This window comes from Microcaecilia unicolor, chromosome 6 (assembly GCF_901765095.1).
Source record: "Microcaecilia unicolor chromosome 6, aMicUni1.1, whole genome shotgun sequence".
NCBI classification, from domain to species: domain Eukaryota; kingdom Metazoa; phylum Chordata; class Amphibia; order Gymnophiona; family Siphonopidae; genus Microcaecilia; species Microcaecilia unicolor.
In genome coordinates, this window is record NC_044036.1 from 36318515 (window position 1) to 36342360 (window position 23846).

Here is a 23846-nt window from a genome sequence, read left to right on the forward strand (position 1 = left end):
ATGGGAAAGTGCCATTCTTCAGCTTCCACAAGTAGTTGCCCCATTTTATAAATGTATACCTATAATAGCCACCAATTAAGGAGTAACGCCGCAATTTTAACACTGTTTCATGTTGCAGGTGGAACAAAAACTACATGGGATTAAAGCGAATTGTTCCCTCATGTAAAGCTCTCGCCAGACTGAACCCCCTTTTAAAACCTATATGTACTTTTGAGTAGTTGTAAAAGCCAATGTAGAATTTTTTTTTTTTACCATACACATATTCTGTTTGTGAAATAAGAACATAAGAACATAGCATAAGTATTGCCATACTGAGATAGAGCGAAGGCCCATCAAGCCCAGCATCCTGTTTCCAACCGTGGCCAATCCAGGTTAAAAGTACCTGTCAAGATCCCAAAACAGTACAATACATTTTATGCTGCTTATCTTAGAAATAAGCAATGGATTTTCCCCAAGTCAATTTTAATAATGGCTTATAGCCTTTTGTTGCAAAGATGTTAGATGTCCATAGAATTTTCATGCAATACGTAAAGGTTACAAATTATTTCCGTAGCTGGGATAACCTTTTTGTCTTTGGTGGACCTAAAAAGGATGAGGCTGCTAGAAAAGTGACAATTGAGAGATGAGTTTGAATTATTTGTTAAAATGGCAACAGCCTCATCTCAGTCTTAAGGCTCATTCAACCAGGAGCATGGCAACATCCTGGGCAGAAGCTCATACAGTTTCATCATAGGAGAAGTATAATGCTGCAACATGGTTTTTGCATACCTGTATAAAGTTTTACAGATTACACGCTGAAGCTATCCAGGATGCTGCTTTTGGTAGAGGTGTCTTCATCCCACTCTGTGTGAAGATTGCTTTACTATGTCCATTGTATTCTGGACTGGTCTTGTAGAATGAAAAGGAATGACAAATTTGGTTTTACCTGCTAATTTTCTTTCCTCAAGTCTAACCAGACTACTCCGAAGACCCTCCCTGTGGCCTGAGCTGAATTTTCAAATTTTAGTTTTTCAGTTTTCAGTTTCCATTTTGTCATTTGTCTGTGCATTTTTAAGGAAGGTTCAGAAATTTTCTAAGGGATTTCTCATCTAGGAGTTTGAGGCCGAATCCTGAGTTCATTCTGAACCTTTGAGTGGGTTTTCATTATGGTTGCTATTTCCAACATTTGCTTTGCTAGAGAGATACTGGTGGGCTGTGCCTATGCGAAACCTGTTATAGCATGGAGCTCTCAACTCTTAAAAGTTCTCTTCCATTTGTTAGCTGGCAGGTACAACATATGCATTCTGGACTAGTCTGGTTAGATTTGAGGAAAGAAAATTAGCAGGTAAGACCAAATGTTTCCATCCTAACAATGTTGAAGGTTGTCTGTGATTTATACTTGGATTTTACTCACCTTCTCCAAATCTGAGCTCAAAGCAAGTTACAATCGGGTAGAGAAGTTATCTTTCTGCTAATATGAGCTTTAATGTAAGTTATGAGAGAACAAAAAGATGAAGAAAAGTCTACAGAATGTACAAAGGAAACTACAAACCCGACATGACCAAACAAAATGGAGATGTGAACCACAGGTACAGATAAGAAATCTTCATAATGGCTGCAAAACAACAGAGGCAAAAGACCCACAATCTAGGCGTAGTAACAGAAGACAAGAATACCTGCAGTCTGGAAAGATGTGCAGCTTTATTATAAACAGTAACCCAACGTGGTCACGTTTTGCCCAGAGGCTGTGTCAGAGGTAGGCACTAATATTCAAACAAAAATCCAAATTAAAATCATAGATATCATAACAATTAGCCATACAGTATCAAAATCATATAAAACATGCATATTATCTTAAAAACTTTTATGTTTAAATCTTTTTATTAAAGAGTATGAAAAATACAACAAAGAACCAATGATATTTTGAAGATACAATATGTGATACAGAATGTTGAATTCTCAATAAACATGCTATATAAAATTACATATCTTGTCTCCTTTGGAAGTCTTTAAGTTTTAATCTATTTATTGACTTATTATATGAAATCTGTATACTTAATGCTCGGTAGGTAGCCTTACTGATACCACAGACAACTTGTAGACCTTCCACATACATCAAATCATTTTCTTCTTTTATCCCTAGACCCCCCCTCCCCCCTCCCTCCCTTCCTGGTGGTTTTAATGTTCAACAGATTTTATGGATGATACTGCAAAGAAGACTCTGTTATCCTGGTGCTTATACAGAACTGCAGAATATAGCAACAAACTCTGTTTCAACCATGTGATGCCTCTCGTTTCAAACCCAAAAAAAAAAAAAAAAAAAACCAGACATGACCGCCTATAGTCGGTTCAGAATAAAACTTCTCGCCCTGGGTGCCAGGGAATCTTAAAAACTTTTTAAAAATCCAAACCAAAGAGATTTAAAATCGTACATAAAAACATAGACAGAAGTGCCTTAAGGAGTTTTGTATGAGTGAAAGTCACCATAAAAACTATACATTCAGTGATAATGGCTGATCGTTATTAAAAACGTCATATCTGCGTCTGTTGCTCATTTCTCCATTTGTTTGGCCATCTTCGCTTTCTGGTTTCCTTAATCTACGTTATACCTGAAATGGAGGGTGAAATTACTTTGTCTAATGTCACAAACACTTAGTGGGAGATGTAGTAGGGTTGAATCTTAGCTTCCTTGGTTTGCAAGCTGCTCTTCCAACTAGCATGCTGTTCTCCACTGCTTGCTTGCCCTCATTACAGAGGCGGCATTAGAGATGGCCAGTGTATTAGGAATTTAGAAAAATTGAAATAATGTCTGGTACGGTGCATCTACAGCAAATCATAATTTATGTGATGACTATGGTGCTTTCCTGCCAGGTGAGCCAATAAGCCACATGTCTCTCATTCTGCGTCCTTCTCTTGTTTTGTAACAAGATAAAATACTGCCTGGTATCCCTTAATGTTTGATCATTTACTTACTTTCCTTCCTTCCTAACAGGTTAGTCAAGGGGCATGTGGAGGAATTGCAGCAGCAGATTGAGGATCTTCAGAAGACTTTACAGGATCAAGAACCCAAAACTGAAGGAGCAGATGTAAGTGCCTGGAAAATAATATAAATTCATACAATTTGCTTGAAGGGGCCATTTGCAGTGCTGCATATCCATGTTCATTTATTTATTCGGATTTATTTACCGCCTTTTTGAGGGAATTCACTCAAGGCGGTGTACAGTAAGAATAGATCAAAATGAGCAGTAGGCAATTAGAGCAGTAAAAATATCCGAACAACAATACAAAGTATGGCATGGTATACTGCTTGCAATGACCACACAATATGTACTAGAACATTATAATTGGTAGTGAAGGGTAAGGCAAAGTTATAGCATATAGATGAGTAAGAAAGTAGGAAGAATTAGAAAGTAAGGCGATTGAAGAAAGTTGCATGTGAGAGAGAGATGGTTAAATATTATCTCAGCTAGAGTAGGGTTCATGTTTTCTTGTCCAAAGCTGGCATGATGTGAGTGTCATGGGGTGACATACTTTAATTTTATAGGATTTAATTTTGTAGGACGTTAAAATTGTTTTGCTTCCTTAATTGTTTAATGTTTTTATGGGGTCAGGTGGCAGGTTATTAACCCCCTAATAATGTGCAGATTCTCAGTCTCTGCCAAAAGGCCAAGTAGAGACCATCCGCAGTCCATTACTGAAGCTTCATTTTGATGTTAACCAAAAACAGTGTGAGAAGCATTGTATAATGTGACATAATGTGATGTCCCTTTCTTCAGGAGAGGCAAATAACATGGATATCCGTGTTCATGGTCAAAGTTAATGAACTGAGTAATGTAGATAGAAGATTATAGAACAGTTATAGTTTTTTACTTTCAAGTAATCTCAAAATCCATTACTATAGAAAAAAAGGTATATTAGTTGTTAATTTATATCCTGCCCTTTTTCTTTTACAGTCCAGTATGTTGAAGAAGCTAGCAGAGCATATGTGAGTAGCACCCTAAGCATCTTGTTCAATTTATGTAGGTCTTGTTTCTTTTGAAGCCTTCCATAAAATAGTGCCTTTTCTCATGGGACCTCATTGTGATTGTAACCTAGCTTGTGAAGTGGTGTGGTAGTTGTGTTAGTCCGCTTTTTAAGGTAATATATCGAAATAAAACAAAATAAGGTAAGATACCACCTTTTTATTGGACTAACGTAATACATTTTTTGATTAGCTTTCGAAGGCGATGCTTTTTTTTTCAAATCACATGAAAGCCATTAGACTGTAAGGTGAAATACCTGATCTGAAAGATCTTATTTTTGGTGGTAGTCACTTTGGCATGCACGGTCAATGAGCTCTAGGCCTTTACAAGATTTTATGACAGTAGGGTGGTTTTACACACACTTCTCAAATTTTGGAACTTTTTTCAATCTGACTTAAAATTGGAATTGCTTATCGTAAAAAAATAAAGACCTGGTTGTTCGTTTAGTTATTGAACAATTGACGGCCCTTTATTTGAGATTATACATAGAGCATGGAAATTCAGAGAGAGTCTGGGATAATTTCATTTCTGTTTTTATAATGAGTATTAATGATACTTATGGTCAGTGTTTGTTATCTTCAAATTGTTGATGCAAATTATGTGGTAGGGTGGTTCTCTAATCCTCCTTGTATTTATTTATTTATTCTTATGTCCCACAATTATCCAAAAACAAACTTCAGTTCAATGTGGCTTACAAATAACAATTAGGAAAAATGACGAATTGTGTTGTAGGATTTCATAATAGTTGTGAACATCAGTTACAGATTCATTAACCATAAAATTCTTGAAAAGATAGGTTTTTTTATTCTTTTCTGAAATAAAGGTGCAATTCAAAATATTATTTTGGGATTTAATTTAAGTTCCTGCCTAGGTGGTGTCAGATTTCCACCTTTAACCATTCAGTTGTTCCTCCCAACATTTTTCCGATGTTTTGTGTTGTGCCATATTATTTTGTCACTGGTTTAAAAAAGCATTTTTGTAATCCATCTAGGGCTTTGAGATTAGAGACTATGCAGCAACTTTCTGTTCTGTCTATTCCTAAAATATATTTTGGAGAGACACAGGCATACACTTTCTATTGCAGGTCCCAAAGAATGGGACCCATTGCACTTCGGTTAGAAAAGAACATTCCTGCCTTTAAGAAGAGTTTAAAGACGTTTTTTGGGGCAAACCTTTGACTTTGTCTTCAACTGGAGGGGACTGCTAAGTAAAGAGCTTTAATGCAACATCTGGACTTAGTTTTGTATATGCGTGCTTTTAGTTATTTGTTTTGTCTGTTTCATATGTGCTTTGTTTTAATTATGGAAGTTGTATTGTATGCAGCTTAGTTTAGGTGGACTATAAATGTGCAAATGAATAAATGCATGCCTTGCCCAACTTGGATTGCAAAAAGGTCTTAGCCTTCTACTTGGAATAAGCTAAAATCTTTTGAAAGTCCACCATCTTTGTATTTTTTGACACCAACTAGCCTGAGACTTCTGAAGCCAAGGCACACACTGTATCTATTTGGAATCGGCTTCCATAAAAGAGTAACAGAGCTACAATTTGAATACCTGTCCACATATTCTCAACCCATTAGTGTTTGAAGAGGGTTCCTTACATGCCAGTAAGTTTGGTTAGTCTAGCTTGAGGAGTCTGAAGTTTAGAATATAACTCTAGAGCCCGTTTTTATTTCTAGTTTGCCTTTATTTTTTAGGGGGGAGGAGGAGGGGGCTTAGATACTGAGTACAAACATTGCTTCAATGTTGATCATTTTAGACCATCAATCCCTCATATTGTCTCAAATCGATTACTGCAATGTACTCTATTTGGGTTGTTCAAATTCTTTGAGGAAGAAATTGCAGACAATACAAAACGTAGCAGCTAAACTGATTTTATCTAAATCCAAATATGAGAGAGTGAGTCCACTATATATTGCTTTGCATTGACTTCCTGTTGAAGCGAGAGGAATTTTTAAAATGTAAGTAATGATTCATGTATTTATAAATGGAAAAATGCCTGGTTATATAAATCAGTGGATCTTATTAACAAAAATGAGAAGCAGAAGATTAAAAGGAAAGTTATTGGAATTTGGATTTCCCATCACCTAAAGGCATAAGATTTAAAACATTGCATGATATGACTTCAGTATATCTGTCAACAAAATATTGGAATAATTTGCCAACGGACATTAGGTCTATGCCTTACTATGCTTTATTTCGCAAATCCTTAAAATCTTATCTGTTTAGAAAATTTGTATTGGGTGAGGTTTAAATAACAGCTGTCTATTATTGCTTCCTTTTTCCTTTCTATTTCTGTGATGTTTTTATTATCTGTCATACTTGCTTGACCTCTTATTAAGTCACATTGAACTCAGATACAAATGCACAAATAAATAAATATGGGAATAATTGTGACTCATAAGAAGTAAAGTAAATAAAGACTAGGTGTTACTGGCCAGGTCAGTGCCCAGTGTTACTGTCCAGTCCAAACACTATCCGGTGTTACTGACCAGTGTGACCTTATAGTCAGTTAAACCTCTTCCTCTCCGAGTAGAAAATGTTACGACTAGACTCTCAATTCGTAGGCAAATCTTTATTGCAATTCTCCCAATACACAAAAAGATTCCAATCTACAATTCAGCTGCCTGTAAGAAATGTGCCTATTACAGTTTTGATGAATCAGAACAGGTTGAATCTGTGAAACAGATCAGACTTTGATGGCGCTTATTGTTTTCTATATTCAATTAAATGTTTCTCTTGTTTAATACAGTGTCCTTTTCTTAATCTTGTAATAATGCAATAGGGAGAAACTACATGAAGCACATGATACGTTACAAAAGAAAAAGGAGCTTATTGAGGATCTCCAGCCAGATGCAGATCAGATTGGTATGTATATTCATTGTACTTCACATCAGACTAACAGACAACAGTCATAGTATAAATATACAGGGTGTCAAAAACTGTAATGTTATGACTATAATAAGTGGGGAAAGCATACGGGGTATGATACGTGGAATTCTTTCCAACCCTTCTTCATATGTGTGTGTACTTGTTTATATGTGTTGTCTTTGTAGGTAACAAGTTCAAAAGAATTTAGCCTCCATCATGATAGAACTTAATTAGCTTCATTGCTGACAGTCTGTGCAGAAAAGCCCAGGACTACATAGGCCTAGAGAATAAATTATTTATTTGTAACATTTGTATCCCACATTTTCCCACTCATTAGCAGGCTCAATGTGGCTTACATAATACCGTAAAGGCGATCGCCAGGTCCGGTAGATGTTAAACAAATACAGTATAAAATATGGGTCAGGTAAGGTTAGTATTAGTATTTAGTAGGGCTGCAGTTCGATTAGAATTTTTAATCGTGCTTAATTGCACAATTAATCATTTTTATCGTGAATACAGTTTATTTAATTCCCGCTGCAGTTCCTTGTGACTGAGCAAATCACTTATAACTCCATTGCGCCAGGTACAAAATAAGTAACTGTATATAATATGTAAACCGCTTTGATTGTAACCACAGAAAGGCGGTATATCAAATCCCATCCCCCTTCCCTTCCCTAAAGGACTGATAATCTCCCTCCCTCCTGTCCACCAGATCCAACATATCTCCCTTTCTCTTCCTTCCCTCCCTTTCCTCTTCCCCCAGGTCCATTATCTCTTTCTCCCTCCCTCCCCTTCACCCTCACGAGAATCAACACAAAGTTCTTTTTGTGGCTGCTGGAGCTTACTGCTTTGGCAATAACTTCCACTGGTAAACCCTCCAGTTCTGTTTGCAGGTCTGGAGCTCACTCCACTCCCCCCACTCAGGGTTCGGCATCTGCCCCCTGTCAATTTCCCTCACCACCCAGTCTTCCTTCAAGGTGGTCTTCTGTTGGTCCCTGGCAATGACTTCCTGCAGCCAGATCTGAAGCTTTCTCTCTGGCCCATCCTGCCCGTGCAAAAACAGGAACTGATAGAGGAGGCAGAGCAGGCCAGAGGGAAAGCTCTGCAGCAGACTGCAGGCAGCATATGTGCACCACTGCCACTGTTGGGGACCAACAGAAGACCATTTTTAAGGTAGGCTGGTATGTGGAGGGTGATGTTGAATCCTGGTTGGAGAGAAAGATACTGGATCATACTGAGGACAGAATGGAAGAAAGCAGAAAAAATGTTTGGAGGAGATAGGAGATGCTGCAATGTGATTAAATTCTTTAATCGTGATCAAATTTTTAAAACAAGATTAATAATGCACTAATTGCATTGCTAATTGCGATTAACTTGCAGCCTTAGTATTTACATGTGTTTGCTCCATTAATATGTCAGTATGGGGAAGCAGCCCTTGCCCGTGTCTGTCTTGTTCTGTGGATAAAAGAGACATAAGTTGTCATTGCTTGTCAGTTTGGCACCTTTTAGTATGCCCTAAAGGGGTAATTTTAACAGGTTGTCTATGAAAAGTCCAGAGAGATGCCTGTTTTATAAAGGCAAATAATTTCATGGAGTGGCCTAGTGGTTAGATTACCGGTCTTGCAATCCAGAGGTGGTCGGTTCAAATCCCACTGCTGCTCCTTGTGATCTTGGGCAAGTCACTTAACCCTCCATTGCCTCAGGTACAAACTTAGATTGTGAGACCTCCTGGGACAGAGAAATATCCAGTGTACCTGAATGCAAGTCACCTTGAGCTACTACTGAAAAAGGTGTGAGCAAAATCTAAATAAAAATAATAATAAATATAGATACATACACATACAGACCATCATATAAGGTGCCCTCTCTAATTTTAAGAGGTTTCCAAAATATAATTATAGGTCCATAATCAAAATAGATACTTGTACAAAAAAATATTTACACTCAACCAGTGAAAGAATTGCAAAATTCAATATTGTTTTCAATTAAAATTAAGTTATTGTTTTCATGGATATAAGTTAACTTTCTAATGGAATGTTGCAGTTTGTATTCCACATCAGAGTCTTATTGAACTGCTTATACAGACATCATGACTTAGCCCACACGCCACACTGACATGATCGTATTTTGAGCTACCAAACTGCTCTGTATCAGGGCTTTATTTATTTGTTTATTAGGATTTACTACCTTTTTGAAGGAATTCACTCAAGGCGGTATACAGTAAGAATAGATCAAACTTGAGCAATAGGCAATTACAGCAGTAAAAATATTCAAAAACAATACAAAGTATGGCATGGTATACTACTTACAATTTCAACACAGTATGTAATAGAACATTATAATTGATAGTGAAGGGTAAGGCAAAGTTGTAACATATACATGGCTGGGTAAGAAAGTAGGAAGAGTTAGAAAGTAAGGTGAGTGATTTAAAGAAATTTGAACATGAGGTCACAGAAATGGTTAAATATTATCTCAGCTAGGGTAGGAGTGGATAAGCATGTCCTGCTGCAGTATGTGCAACCCGAGTCACTCCTTGTGTGAGTGAGACTAACAAGTTAGTTACTTCTTCCATTAAAGGCCTGGTTGAAGAGCCAAGCTTTCACCTGCTTCCTGAAGTAGAGAGAGTCTTGTGTTTTTATTGTGTTATTATTTATCTCTGGTCCAAAGCATTCCTATCAATCATTCTTTCTGACCAATAGGAATGTTTTGGATCAGACATAAATTGGTACTGTCAAATATCTTGTGCACTCATGAGAAATCTCTGATTGGTTCAGCCAACAGCCTTCAAATTACAGAGTGAATAGCTCTATGGAAAGGTTACTGTTTCTTCAGGGTAGCTGTGGTTTAGCTTTGACTATATGCTTCAGATAGGCTTTTCAGACAACTTTTGAGTCCACAAGGTTGATTCATGGTGCTAAATTAGTCAGTCTGTGCATAAAGATATTGGAACTGAAGAACTTTATTTTAATGTGTCAAACTTTCCCAAAATAGCTCAAAGGATTGAGGAACTGGAAGCAGCACTACGTAAGAAAGATGATGATATGAGATCAATGGAAGAAAGATATAAAATGTATCTAGAGAAAGCAAGAAATGTGAGTTTGATATACATTTAGTTCTCACTATAAAACATATTCTCTGAGAGAAAAGTTGTTTCACTTGACACAAAATAAAACAGAGCACACTGTATAACTTTTCCTTTCAACCACTTTGAAGACATTTTGGTTGATTTATAACTGAGTTGCAACACCTAGCATGGAAAATAGTTGTGATCTTTTTTTTTTTTTTTTTTTTCTTTTATATGCATTTTTCATCATGTTTATATATATGTATGACAGTATTTTCTACTGGTTATCTAAATGTCTTGACTTTTTACATTCCCTATCCACTGTACCCTTTGGGCTGTGCACCACCACAGTGGCGTAATGATCAATGGCTCCTCCCTGCTTTCGGTTTCAGACAGATTACAGAACTGCAGGTGGCACCACCATCCAGGCTGCTCCCCACCTCAGCATTGAAGGCTCATGAGATATTAAAGTGTGCTTGCTAAAAAGACATAAAGTAATTGATAGAGGACAGAATAAGAAATTCCTTAGCATCTCCACTGTGGGTGTTGTGTCCCTCGCCCAGCAGATGGAAGACAAGAGAAGCAAAACAAGTCCCATATGCTTTGCCTATAAGGGTACAGTGCAACATGCGATCATCAGTATTTCTCTATCTCCAGCAGATGGTCACAGACACATCATAGAGCTTCTAGACTGCTTACAAACTCAGAAACCAGTGGGAGAACTGGGTTTCTGTTGAGCAGATGGAGTACCTTTTTTTTTTTTTTTTAAAGGTTTGAGCTCCTGACTAGGATCTTGAAGAAGTCTGAACTAGAGCTGGGTGTAACTCGGAGGACTCTTAAGTTCCTGACTCCCCCTTACCCCACACCTTTTCCCTCTAAGCTTGCTTATTTATTTAATTAATTTATATCTCATGTTATCCCAATAGATTAGGTTTAATGTAATTAACAGTACAAAAAGTGATGTGGGATGGTATACGTTAAGTAGTAATAAGAAAGTAAATGAGAATTACAATATGCAATATGGAAACGAATGCTAGATGCAAAAAGGTAACTATAGTCATCCATGTATAATAACAATTAGAATGGAACTCAGAAATCGAATAACTGTACAATTAAGGGTTTAAATTAATTATGATCATGAGAAATTGCTTAAACAGAGAGGCTTTAAGGAATTTCTGGAATATCAAATAATTATGTTCCCGTCTGATAAATTTCAGGAGGGAATTCCACCATTTGGTACAGAGGTAACAGAATGTTGACATGTAGATTGACTTGTAGATCACATTTTTGCAACAGGGATAGTGGAGGGTTAGATAATCTCTTGAACCAGAGAGTGCATGGCGAAGGGGGAGATCAATTAAAGGTTGCATATAATCTGGGGTTAAGCTATATAGAGTTTTAAAAATAAATGTACATAGTTTAAATGTTATTCTGGCTTTGATTGGGAGCCAGTGTAACTTTATAAGCAAAGGGGCTGTACTTTCAAATCTCGTAGCCTTGTAGACTAATCTGGCTGCTGTATTTTGAGCTGTCTGCAGTTTTTTCATGGAAGATTCCTTACAGCCAGCACAGATGGCATTGTAATAATCTAAGTGTGATAATACTAATATTTGCACTAAGGTTCTAACCATATCATTAGGGAACAGATGCCTGATTCATTTTAGATTCCACATTGTTTTAAAGGTTTTTGTGATGACTGCTTGGACTTGGATGTCAAATAACATGTAGGAATCAATTATACCAAGTATCTTTAGTTGGGACTCCAATAGATAAGTTACATGAGGCATATTTTCAAAGCACTTAGCCTTCCAAAGTTCCATAGGTTTCTATGGAACTTTGGAAGGCTAAGTGCTTTGAAAATATTCCTCATTGTCAGTTGTGAAGTTTAGACAGTTTATGACATGGTGAGGGTTAGATTATGACACGGTGAGGGTTAGATAACAGAGAAATTGTGTTTTCTTTCTATACAATTTTAGTTTAAAGGTCGAGGCCCAGTTCTCCATCAGGTCTAGACCAGATTTGATGATAGATAGCACTTCTTCAATAGAATCTTTGAAAGGGATGTAGATGGTTACATCACCTGCATAAATAAAATTATTATAACAATGGGCATTGAACACCTTTCCTAAGGGGGACATCATAATATTGAATATGATGGGTAAAAGAAAGAAAAGGCTTGGAAGAAAATGGCAGAAAAGAAAAGGTTTGAGGTTACCGGAGGTCTCCCCATTTCCTTGTTAGAGTTTTCTGGAGTTGAGAGGCATCTGAAGACTGGACAAGAATGTTTGTTTCAAGTTGGCGCCATTGCTCTGACAGGAGCACCAACTAGCAAGCACAGAGGCTGAACTCAATGGCTGTTTTGTATGGGAACTACTCAGATGAGCTTGGATCCCTCTGTTTTCAACAGTGGCTAAGCCAGGTCACAAGTACCTGACAGAAACCCAAATTGTGGCAATATTCCATGCTACAAACCCCAGGGCAAGCAGTTGCTTCCCCACATCTGTCTCAATAGCAAACTATGAACTTTTCCTCCAGTAACTTGTCCAAGCCTTTTTTTAAACCTAGATATACTAACCACTGTTACTACTTCCTCCAGCAAAGAGTTCCACATCTTAACTGTTCGTTGAGTGAAAAAGTATTTCCTCCTATTTGTTTTAAAAGTATTTCCGTGCAGCTTCCTTGATTTTGGAAAGAGTAAAAAATCAGTTCACTTTTAACCATTCTACACCACTCAGGATTGTGTAGACCTCAGTCATGTCGCCATTCAGCTGTCTCTTTTCCAAGCTGAAGAGCCCTAGCATCTTTAGCCTTTCCTCATATGAGAGGCGTTTCTTTCATTATTTTGGTCACTGTTCTTTGAACCTTTTCTAATTCTGGTATATCTATTTTGAGATAACAGCGATCAGAACTGAATGCAGTACTGAAGGTGAAATCACACCATGGAACGATATAGAGGCATTATAGCATTCTCAGTATTATTTACCATCTCTTTCCTAATAATTCCTAGCATCATGTTTGCTTTTTTGGCCACTGCCGAACACTGGACAGAAGATTTCAGTGTATTGTCTACAATGACACCTAGATCTTTTTCTTGGGTGCTGACCCCAAAGGTGGACTATGATTTGGATTATTCTTTCCAATGTGCATCACTTTGCGTTTGTCCACATTAAATTTCATCTGCCATTTGGATGTCAAGTCAGTTGATCTGCAACAGCCATTTTTTTTTCTGTCATTCTTCCCAAGTGTTGGTGTCTGGTCTTTTTCTTTGAGAAATATCTGTTGGCTTTTGTAGGTCTTTGAGTTTAAAATGATCTTCTGTTTGTGTCACTCGGGAGGTCATCTGGGAGCACGTGTTCTCTACAGAAAGAGTGTTCTCATATGTGGGTCCTTCTTTATGGAACTCTTTGCCTGATGAACTTCAGAATGCTTCTTCCTATTTTAGTTTTCGTAAACTTTTAAAAACTTGGTTGTTTCAACTGTGTTTTAAGTAATGTGGCTTGTATTTTTCTCTGTAGTTAATGTTTATTGTATTTGTATTTAATAGTTGAATTATGTAAACTGCTTTAACACCTAAAGTACAAATATGGTATATAAAATTAATCCAATCCATTTATTTATTTATTTATTTTGCAGTCCCTGCCTTTCTGAAGTGGCAATAAGGTACTGCAAGAGAATTATGGCTGTTTTTCTGTTATCAGAGCTTCAGACTTCTGTGTGCAAGCCCTTAATAGTTAAAGTTCTAATGGAACTATAATTCTCCTTAATACCAGGTATTAAGGTTGCCTTACGGTTCTCTCTGTTTCCTATGCATTAAACTAGCATAGTGCTCGTTTTATTCTTACGATCAATCAGTGGAGCAGATCTTCTGGATGTAGCTGTATAAGATAAACAACAGTTGATAGTTCAAGGAATATTTCCACAACAGTTTTCTTCCCTCTGGTTTGTGATGCAAGTGGTTCTTCCAGTTGGCTGAGTTTTGTTACTGTGAGACATTCCCTTCCAAGTATCTTCTCCAATTCTCCAGTCCTAGCATGCTAGTACTGTTTCTAACCTTGTTACATCAGTGTCAGTGGGTCATGCTCTTCTGTTAGGTTTCCATCTTTGCATATTCTGTTGCAGATTACTTTATTATTATTTTGTTTAACCTTACCTTCTGTGAGAATCAGATGGCTCTTCTGTTAAGCATCTCTGAAGCTTATATCTTAGGATGTTGGTTTGTTTCCCATCACCCTTCAGATGATTTTTGAGACCATTTCCTTTACTAATAGTATTTAGTATCCTGGACCACTAGTATTCTACAATATTGCATATTCCTCCTCATGGAAGATCTATCATGGGAATTCATGATTTTCAGTGTATCTTCCTATGTTTGAAAGCCTTGATCCCTCCTTTTTTTATCAGCCATGTTTTCTGTGCAGCCCTGTGTGGCAGCATGATATTTTCCAGATCCATTCTCTTAGCTGGGTAAGAATTAAATTGCATACCTTATTCTCATACAGAGACTTATTTCAAAGCTGAGCACCTCTTTGTTGTCAATCCTTCTGGAGTGGAAGAATAGTCTGTTGCTTCAGCATTGGACTGCATGTACAGTGATGGTCAGCAGTACTTTAACAAAGAGCCTACAGTTGCTTGCATCTAATTTTTAAAAAAGGGGGGGTCACCTTGGTGGCACTTCATTCTGTTGACATTACAATTTCTGACCTGAGGCTTCAATTTGTTTTGTGGTATCTGGGTTCAGAGACACTCTGTGTTGGGCCTGGTTTTGGGGAATTGATAATTTCAGATGTAGAGGAACAGTCTTATTTTCTTCTCTTTTAACAAAAAAAAAAAGATATCTTCCCAGTTTAGTTCCACAGCAGACAATCTGACAAGGCCTAGGGATAGGCAGCCTACTGGACGACAGCTGTATGAGAGCATAAGATCATAAAAGTAACCATACTGGGTCTATCCTCTTTTCCAAACAGTGGCCAAGCCAGGTTACAGGTACCTGGCAGAAACCCAAATCATGGTAACACTCCATACTACAAATCCCAGGGCAAGCAGTTGCTTCCCATGTCTGTCTCAATAGCAGACTATGGACTTTCCTCCAGGAATTTGTCCAACCCTTTTCTAAACCCAGATACACTAACCGCTGTTACCACCTCCAGCAAAAAGTTCCAGAGCTTAACTATTCGTTGAGTGAAAAATTATTTCCTCTTGTTCGTTTTAAAAGTATTTCCATGTAACTTCATTGAGTGTCCCTAGTCTTTGTACTTTTTTTGAAAGAGTAAAAAATTGATTCACTTTTACCCGTTCTACATCACTCGGGATTTTGTAAACCTCTATCACTGGGAGGGGCCTAAGCACCATATAAGGAAAATACTCCTTACGTGGTGCTTAGGCCCCTCCTAGTGCATTCCAGGATGCACCAGGCAGGAGCTGGGCACCACCATTTTGAAGTGGGCGGGCCACTAGCATGAGGAAATAGGCAGTCCTGCTGCCTCCAACCTCATGGTATGTGTAGGGGTCTGGAGGATGGGGGATAGAGGGGAATTACACCACCACCAGGGCTTAGTGGTGATTAGGGGGACCTGCCTCACTGGGTTGGGTTGATGGGCCCTCTGGATCACCATAGAGATTTCTTTTTTTTTTTTTTTGGGGGGGGGGTCAACTGGACCACCAGGGATGTTAGGTGTGTGGGGGAGGGGTCAGGAATAGGTCCACTGGGCCACCGGGGATTTTATTTAGGTGTCAAGAGGGGGTCCACTGGACCCCAAAGCTTTTTTGGGATTGGGGGTCGGGAAGGGTCTGTTTAGCGGTCATACACAAGAGCTGTGCACCAGGAACGCTCAGACTAGAGAGCTGCAGGGGAACGGGGTTCGCGGGAATCCCGCAGGGACGGAGGCAGGTCCTGCGGGGTTCCCGTGGGGATGGAAGCAGGTCAGCGGGATTCCCGTGGAAGTATAAGCTGCACCTGCACCAGCCTCTCATCTACCGAATACCAAGTTCTTTGAGTGCTGTCTCCTCCTCTTCCTCTTTGCTTTAACAGCACAAATGTGGAAAGTCTTCCATTAAGGAGGTGGTAGAGTCACAAATGATGATGGAATTCAAAAAGGCATGGGATGAACACAGAGGATCTCTAATTAGAAAATGGAAGTTATATACAACCTAACCTTAAATGGCTGCATGTGTGTGGATGTGTCAAGTGACGCTTAGATGGCGACTCTGGCTGTGATGAACTAAGGCTGATACCTGGCAGACTTGTATGGTCTGTATCTCATTCATGGCAATCTGGTTTAGGATGGGCTGGAAAGGGCTTAGCAACTTCAGTGGCTGGAACATGAGGACAGTGCTGGACAGACTTTTACGGTCTATGTCCCACAAATGAGAAGACGAATAGACTGGAGTGGGCTTCAACGGCAGTTCCAGTAGTTGTAACATAAGGATAGGGCCAGATAGACTTCTGTGGTCTTTGTTCCAGAAACACGAAAGAAAGACCATAATCAAGTATATAATATCACACTCGTTGATTTAATGATGAATTGATAATGTGTGTGACTATTGGGCAGAGTGGATGGACCGTTCAGGTCTATTTGCTGTCACTTACTATGCTACTATTAATCCTCTTTGCTCCCAGGCTGGTGCACAGACCTCAGCTGTGACACAGGCACGAGAATCAGATGTCACCTGACCTACTGGCACGTGCATGTGGCGACCTCTCAGCACACAATGCCAGTGAATCAGAGACAAATCTTACATGTGCGCACCAGAGTGTTCCAAGTTCCTTCCTTGCCTACAGTGCTGTGGCTCAAATCCTGACTGGAATTTTCTTTTATGTACCATTACATTTTTACGGGGATGGGTGGGGATGGGTTAAATTCTTGCGGGGACGGGTTGGGATGGGTTAAATGTTTGCGGGGATGGGTAAGATTCCAGTGGGGACGGGCGGGGATGGGTAAGATTTCTGTCCCCGTGCAACGCTCTAGCTCAGACCCCTTTACCGACCAATGCATAACACTAACAGCATGCATATAATTTGCATCCTGATATAGTTGAGCATTGATCGGTAATTCCGACTCGTTAATGAGCCAGTGTTTTTCCGGCGCTGTTTTGTGCATTGGGGCCTCAATCCCTTCTTCACAAGTGCAGCTATTTAAGAAGTCCGGACAGCCAGCATTTTGCTGCTGTTGGTTGTTTTAAAGGTGATAAGAAAGAAGTCCTTAAGTGCACAGCCTTCTTTCTACCTTCTTCTTGAGGTAAGTGACTTCCTTCCTTCCTAGGAGAATTTTAAAACTACTTGATAGTCGAGAGCTTGTGGGCCTCTGGAAACTCTCTAGGTTTCAAGGACATGGGATGAATTAATTGTTACCTTACAGTTTGTGTCAGTATTTATTACCTTATGAATAAGCAGCTTCTCAACTCTCTACAAGTTCACTCTTCTAAGAATTTTATCTTGGCATGTTATAAAACTGATTTTTGGTATTTGCCCTAGATTCTGTATTCCTCTTATCAACAAGGCAGCTCTTTGACTTTCATATACATTTGTAGTTTGCAGTGTTGTCCTCAGATTATCGTCACGACCCACCTATGGTTCGGAAGCCTTGAAGGAGTCTTCCCCTGAGTTTCTAATGCAAATTAAAATTACTATGATAATTCTTCTGGTCACCCACCCACAGAGGGGACTGCTTTGAAACATCCCACAGGTTGTGTACTAGTCTTACGGAGATGCTAAGGAAGGAGAAATTAGATATTATTTGCTAATTTTCTTTCCTTTAGTCTACCAGATCAGTTCAGATTCCCTCCTTGATATGGCAGAGTTCACATCTCACAGGTCTTGGTTTGAACAGCCTAAATAGGCTCCTGAAAAAGAGCACTGTTTAAAATGAATCGAACTTTCTTTCAGCAGAAAAGAGACTGGTTACAAGAGATATTGGGAAATACTTGAAGGAATTCAAGTCCTTTCCTCTTGCTCCCCCTTTATTCCCCTTGTGGCATTTCTTAGGAACAAAAAGCCATGTGGTCCATTGCTATGTCATTTGGCATACTGATGATCTCATGCTACACAATGTCCTTATTAAGTTGAAGCATGTGGGTCTTTTTTTGCTTCTCTGTTGGCTGCTCAATGGACACACCCACAGATTATGGACTGGTCTAGTGAGGGTAAAGGAAAGAAAATTAGCAGGTACAATCTAATTTCTCCATAGTATTGAAATCTTGGCAGAGGCAACATACTGGTATGAGAATTTACAGAACTAGACTTGAGTGAAGATACCAATTTCTATCACATTTTCATGCCAGTGATAATGCCATGGTTCATTTGTACAAGGAGCTATTGGTGTTTTACTGTGCAGTTGCAGACAGTTCAAGCAGACACTGGTTTAAGTGTTAACAGCACAAGAATTATGTAGTACAAAAGATAGAAACTGTATTTATTCAGTAAAGAACATATTCTGCAGCTACATTGGTCAATATTAACTGGAACCAGTCAATATGACCAGTCAGATTTATTATGTTTCAAGTGAATATCTTTAAATATTTGCGCATATACATGCTTTATAGAGTATTAATATAGAAGAGACCAATTAATTTATGAAGATTTTGTATAGAATTTTCTAAAAAAAAAAAAAAGGGTTTGCTGAACATATATTTGGATATACAGATAAATTACAATATACTTTCTGCTTTTTTTTTTTCATATTCCACAGGTAATAAAAACCCTGGACCCCAAGTTAAATCCAGCCTCTGCAGAAATAGTGTTATTGAAAAAACAAATAGCAGATAAAGATAAAAGAATTGACATATTACAGGTAAAATGTTTTAATTTTCTGAAGCATCCTTCAAAAGCAACAATAAATATTAGTATGTTTCAGACATGAAGGAGTCAAATTTTACAATGCTCACTTTTTAGCTTATTTTTAAAATTCCAAAAGTGATCAACAAAATATATGCAGAAAAATAGTCCTGATTAGATACCAGCCTATTTTTATATTAGTTTACTGGACTCTGGACTGTCTTATCTGAGCCTCTGTGGCCTCCGTTCTCCGAGGACAAGCAGGCCATTCTGTTCTCACAGCTGGATGATGTCATCTGATGGAGCCCGGTGCGGACACTGACTAGCAAGATTAACTTAGAACTTTCTAGCAGCGTCTCACCGCACATGCACTGGTGCTTTTCCACCCGATGTACGAGTGTGAGTTCCTCAGTCTTTGTTTTTTCTATGAAGCAGGGAGGACATGTCATTATGTTCTCTCCTCTCAGTGTATATTTTCTCTCATTTGCAGTACCTTCCTTTTTTTGAGCATTTTAATTTTTTTCTTTATTTTGTTTTGTTTTCCTTTACTTTTGTAGTTTTTGTTTCCGCTCTTAAAGCTTCCTTTCTTGTTTGCAAGTTGCTAGGTTCGTTTAGGCCGGAGCACTGACCTCAGTGTGAACACTGCCCTTTTTTGCTGTTCACAGTTGAAAAGTTTAATTTGCCCACAGTTCTTTTTTTTGATGTCCCAGAAGACCCCCCAATGGCTTCAAAAGGTGCACCCAGTATAACCAAGTAATTTCTGTGACTGACCCGCACTTTTGGTACATCCGATGCCTTGGGCCTAACCATGAGCCTAATTCTTGTTCTCTCTGTTGAAAATGCAGTTGAGAACACAGAGGGCATGGCAGATCCAACAGGAGAGACTTTTGGCTCCTCGAAGATCCTTTCATTGACATCGGCACCAGGAGCATCAACCTTAATAGCTGCCAAGACTACAACATCCACTGGAACTGCACTAGCATCGAGAAGGTCTCCACCTCTTTACATTGGGCACTGAGAGTAGACCCTGGGACTGGTCAGCATCGAACCTGACACTGAGAACACATACAGGTTCAACATTATACTCATTGGCACCGAAGATCCGTGATGCTAAGCATTGGGGGAAGCCCAAGAAGCAGCATTGGTCATTGCACAGTCTGGGAGCACTGGGGCATTGGCATCACTAGTACCCGAGAAGCACTGGCACCAGGAGGAGCACTCCCCGCCCCACCTCAAGAGAGACTTAAATCTCCACTTGAGGGTCTCTCTTTCACTAGTTTTGTCAGGGAGATGACTTCTGTCATTCCATTTAAGTTAGAGACAAAGGACAAGCCCAGGGCAGAAATGTTAACTGTCCTAGACTACGAGTCTTCTCAAAAGGAAGGGGTCATGGTATCATTGCACCCCTTAAAGATGCACTGATGAAGAACATGGAATCTCCCTTCTCAGTGCAAGTTCCACCTAAGAAGGTGAATACGCAGTTTTGTATCCAGAAGTCTCCCGGATTCGAGAGGGCTCAGTTGCCTTACCACTCTCTGGTGGTCAGATCCACCTTCAAATGAGCTTGGAGCTTCAGGACTCATGCCTCGGCACCCCCAGGTAGAGAGACCCAGAGACTAGACTCGTTTGGGCAGAAAGCTTTTCAGTACTCGATGCTTATTGCACACATCCAGTTCTACTTGCCCTAGACAAGCCTTTACTTGCAGTCTTTGGTCTGCAGTACACTAAATCTTGTGGATTCCCTCCCACAAGAACAGGCCGCAGAGCTTCGCCAGTTGGTCAGTAAGCAGCTGGAGTATAGAAAGTATCTGACCAGGGGCGCCTATGACTCTTTTGACATAACATGCAGACTCTCCGCCATGGGTGTGGGGATGCGCAGACTCTTATGGTTGTGTGTCTTTGACCTGAAACCAGCGGTTCAGGAGAGATTGGCGGTCATTGCCAAGGTGACAATCTATTTGGAGATAAGGTATAAGAGGTTGCTTACCTCATGAAGAAACATACCGATACCATCCAAACCCTTTCTCGGCACCCTCCAACTGCAACCTATTCCTCACGGAGGTTTTCGAGTTGACCTAGGCGGCGACTGTACTCTCAAAGGCACAGGTTTCCACTACCTTCTTGCTCTGCCCAGAAGCCCCTGGCCCAGCTTTCTCAACCTCGCCAGCCTCGCCCTCAGAAGCCCCAGCTGGCTGCCCAGTTGAAGCAAGGGTTGATTGCATAGCCGCTTCAAAATAACCGTCCTGGAAACCTCTGCCCTTCTTCAGGCCAATGTGATCGAACCCGTACCACCAGGGGAAGAAGGGAAGGAGTTCTATTCCAGGTACTTCCTTGTGCCCAAAAAGACAGGGGGTTTTGTCCCATCCTAGACCTAAGGGCCCTGAACAAATTCCTAGTCAAAAGCTCAGGATGATTTCCCTGGGCACCTTTCTCCCCATGATTGTGAAAATATTGGCTATGCTATCTGGACTTAAAGGATGCCTATACCCGTATTTCGATACAGGAAGTATCTCAGATTACGTATCTCAGATTACGGATAGGGAAACACCACTATCAGTACCATGTTCTGGCGTTTGGCCTCATGTTAGCTGTAGCAATGTAAGAGACAATTCCTGGGGCCTAGATTTTAAATCTGGTGTGGGATTTTACATTTTCATTTACCCAGCACAGTGGGAGAACCAATTAGGAAAAAAATAAGAGTGACTTAACATAGTCACTTAACTGCAGATAAATACTGAAATGGCTCATCTAATCCAGTGTTTCCCAAGTCAGTCCTGGAGTACCCCCTTGCCAGTCAAGTTTTCAAGATATCTGCAATGAGTATGCATGAAAGAGATTTACATACAATGGAGGCAGTGTATGCAAATCAATCTCATGCATATTTATTGTGGACACCCTGAAAACCTCCAGGACCGAATTGGGAAACACTGATCAGATCTGCCCAGTATGGTGACATAGATGAATACTGAGATCCTTCAAGCAGTGACATCCGTGTAGCTTGCTGCTGTAGGATGGACAAAATAACAGGACAGAGTGGATCGACTATTTGGTCTGTTTCATGTTCTCTCTTCTGTTATTTGCTAAGCCCCATAATAAACCACGTTAAAACGGCACATCACAGCCAACTACTTGGGCGCAGATGTCACTGAGTATTAATCAATATTAGTTCCTCCTTTAGTTGCCAGTAGTTAAAGTAAAAATTATTTTTTGTAAATTTTATGTAATAATAACAATTTTATTTGTGATGTATTATATTTACTGCTAGATTATGCAATGTATCCCTTAAGTTAAATGAGGTTTCCTTACATTTAAAAATGTCCAATATACACAGATTTCCATTTAATGCCAGACATCATTGGAGGACAATAGTATTTTTATCGATCTCCAGTCAAACATTTCTTGGCTGATATTGGAATCTTATGACTTCAGACTGCAAGATCAGATCTGTCTGGAGGTCATATGCCCAAGGAACACTGCCATGTTTACATGGGAAATGGCAGGGTCATTAATAGATCAATTGCAAAATTAAATATTAAGTACATAAGTAATGCCACACTGGGAAAAGACCAAAGGTCCATCGAGCCCAGCATCTTGTCCATGACAGCGGCCAATCCAGGCCAAGGGCACCTTGCGAGCTTCCCAAACGTACAAACATTCTATACATGTTATTCCTGGAATTGTGGATTTTTCCCAAGTCCATTTAGTAGTGGCTTATGGGCTTGTTCTTTAGGAAACCGTCTAACCCCTTTTTAAACTCTGCTAAGTTAACCGCCTTCACCACGTTCTCCGGCAACGAATTCCAGAGTTTAATTATGCATTGGGTGAAGAAACATTTTCTCTGATTTGTTTTAAATTTACTACACTGTAGTTTCATCGCATGCCCCCTAGTTCTAGTATTTTTGGAAAGCGTGAACAGACGCTTCACATCCACCTGTTCCACTCCACTCATTATTTTATATACCTCAGCCATCTCTTCTCCAAGCTGAAAAGCCCTAGCCTCCTTAGTCTTTCTTCATAGGGAAGTCGTCCCATCCCCGCTATCATTTTAGTCGCCCTTATAGACTATCAAAAATGGTTGTTCATTATCTTCCCTACTATGTTTATTCAGTAAAGGCATGGCAGTTTGTTTAACCTTTTTGTTTGTTTCTTTTTCATTTTTCCAGGGTGAATGTCAGCAGGCTAAACTGCGGGAATATGAAGAAAAGCTCATAGTGACTGCATGGTATAACAAGGTATAACAAGTGTGAATTATTTTACTCAGCAATACCTTCTAAACTGCGTACTGTTAATCAGTTTTCTTCGTGGTTCAGTATTTTCATTGGGTTCACATCTTGAGGTTCCCACAATTATAACTTGTGTATGAAACAACTTCCTAGGTTGTGCTCAAGAAACTGGTTCCAATCTTTGTCCATTCAGCAGGGAGAGGAAGGTGTGGGATCATTGGGTGGTGATGTCCTGGAGCTTGAGGAAGACTGCCATTGCTGCAGTGATATTGCAGACAAAAAAATGCATAGCAGAGTCCGCTCTTGGAGGGCATGCTCTATTGTGGTCATTGCCAGCAAGGAATTATACTGCAGACACTTAAAAAAATAAGCACATTTGAAAAGAAATGTTTAAATCTCTCTGAAGGCCATATTGCTACTTGCTAAGAGACCAAAAACAAAACCTTTACACAGATAATATATTAACATATGCGAAAATATGTAGTTGATTCTCTGTGGGTAAGCAGGATGAATCAGCCATCTATGTGGTGCCTTCATCTGAGCACACCAAGAACAGAACATTTGCTAGCTTGAGCAGGAACAGGCTATAAGGCTCCTCAGTCAGTCTCTTTATGTGGAGTGAAATGGATATATTTCTCCTGCTGAGGGAAATTTTGATATTTCATTTCATGGACTGTCTTGCTTTAGGCATTGCAGCAGTTTTAGAGCATCCCATTTTGGGAAGTAGGACTAGTGCCAGGCAGACTTCTATGGTCTGTGCCCCAAAATTAGCAGGGAGAGACAGAGATTAAATTTGCTAGTGTTTAATCATAAAGAAGTGGAATCTGTGCAGAGTGCCAGATTCAACTCTGGCCACCTTGTTGGGCAGACTGAATGGACCGTGCGGGCTTTGTCTTCTGACAATTTATTATGTTACTG

At 39.5% G+C, this 23846-nt stretch overlaps 1 protein-coding gene across 1 annotated transcript in view; it reads left to right on the forward strand.

The window, feature by feature from the left end:
* HOOK1 (hook microtubule tethering protein 1) overlaps positions 1 to 23846 on the forward strand; it is a 140301-nt gene that overhangs the window by 109216 nt on the left and 7239 nt on the right. The window contains exons 16-21 of the mRNA XM_030206091.1: positions 2972 to 3065; positions 3933 to 3964; positions 6786 to 6868; positions 9863 to 9963; positions 18620 to 18721; positions 22869 to 22937. Of these exons, the coding sequence (XP_030061951.1) occupies positions 2972 to 3065; positions 3933 to 3964; positions 6786 to 6868; positions 9863 to 9963; positions 18620 to 18721; positions 22869 to 22937 (481 nt within the window). The remainder of the gene's footprint in view (positions 1 to 2971; positions 3066 to 3932; positions 3965 to 6785; positions 6869 to 9862; positions 9964 to 18619; positions 18722 to 22868; positions 22938 to 23846) is intronic.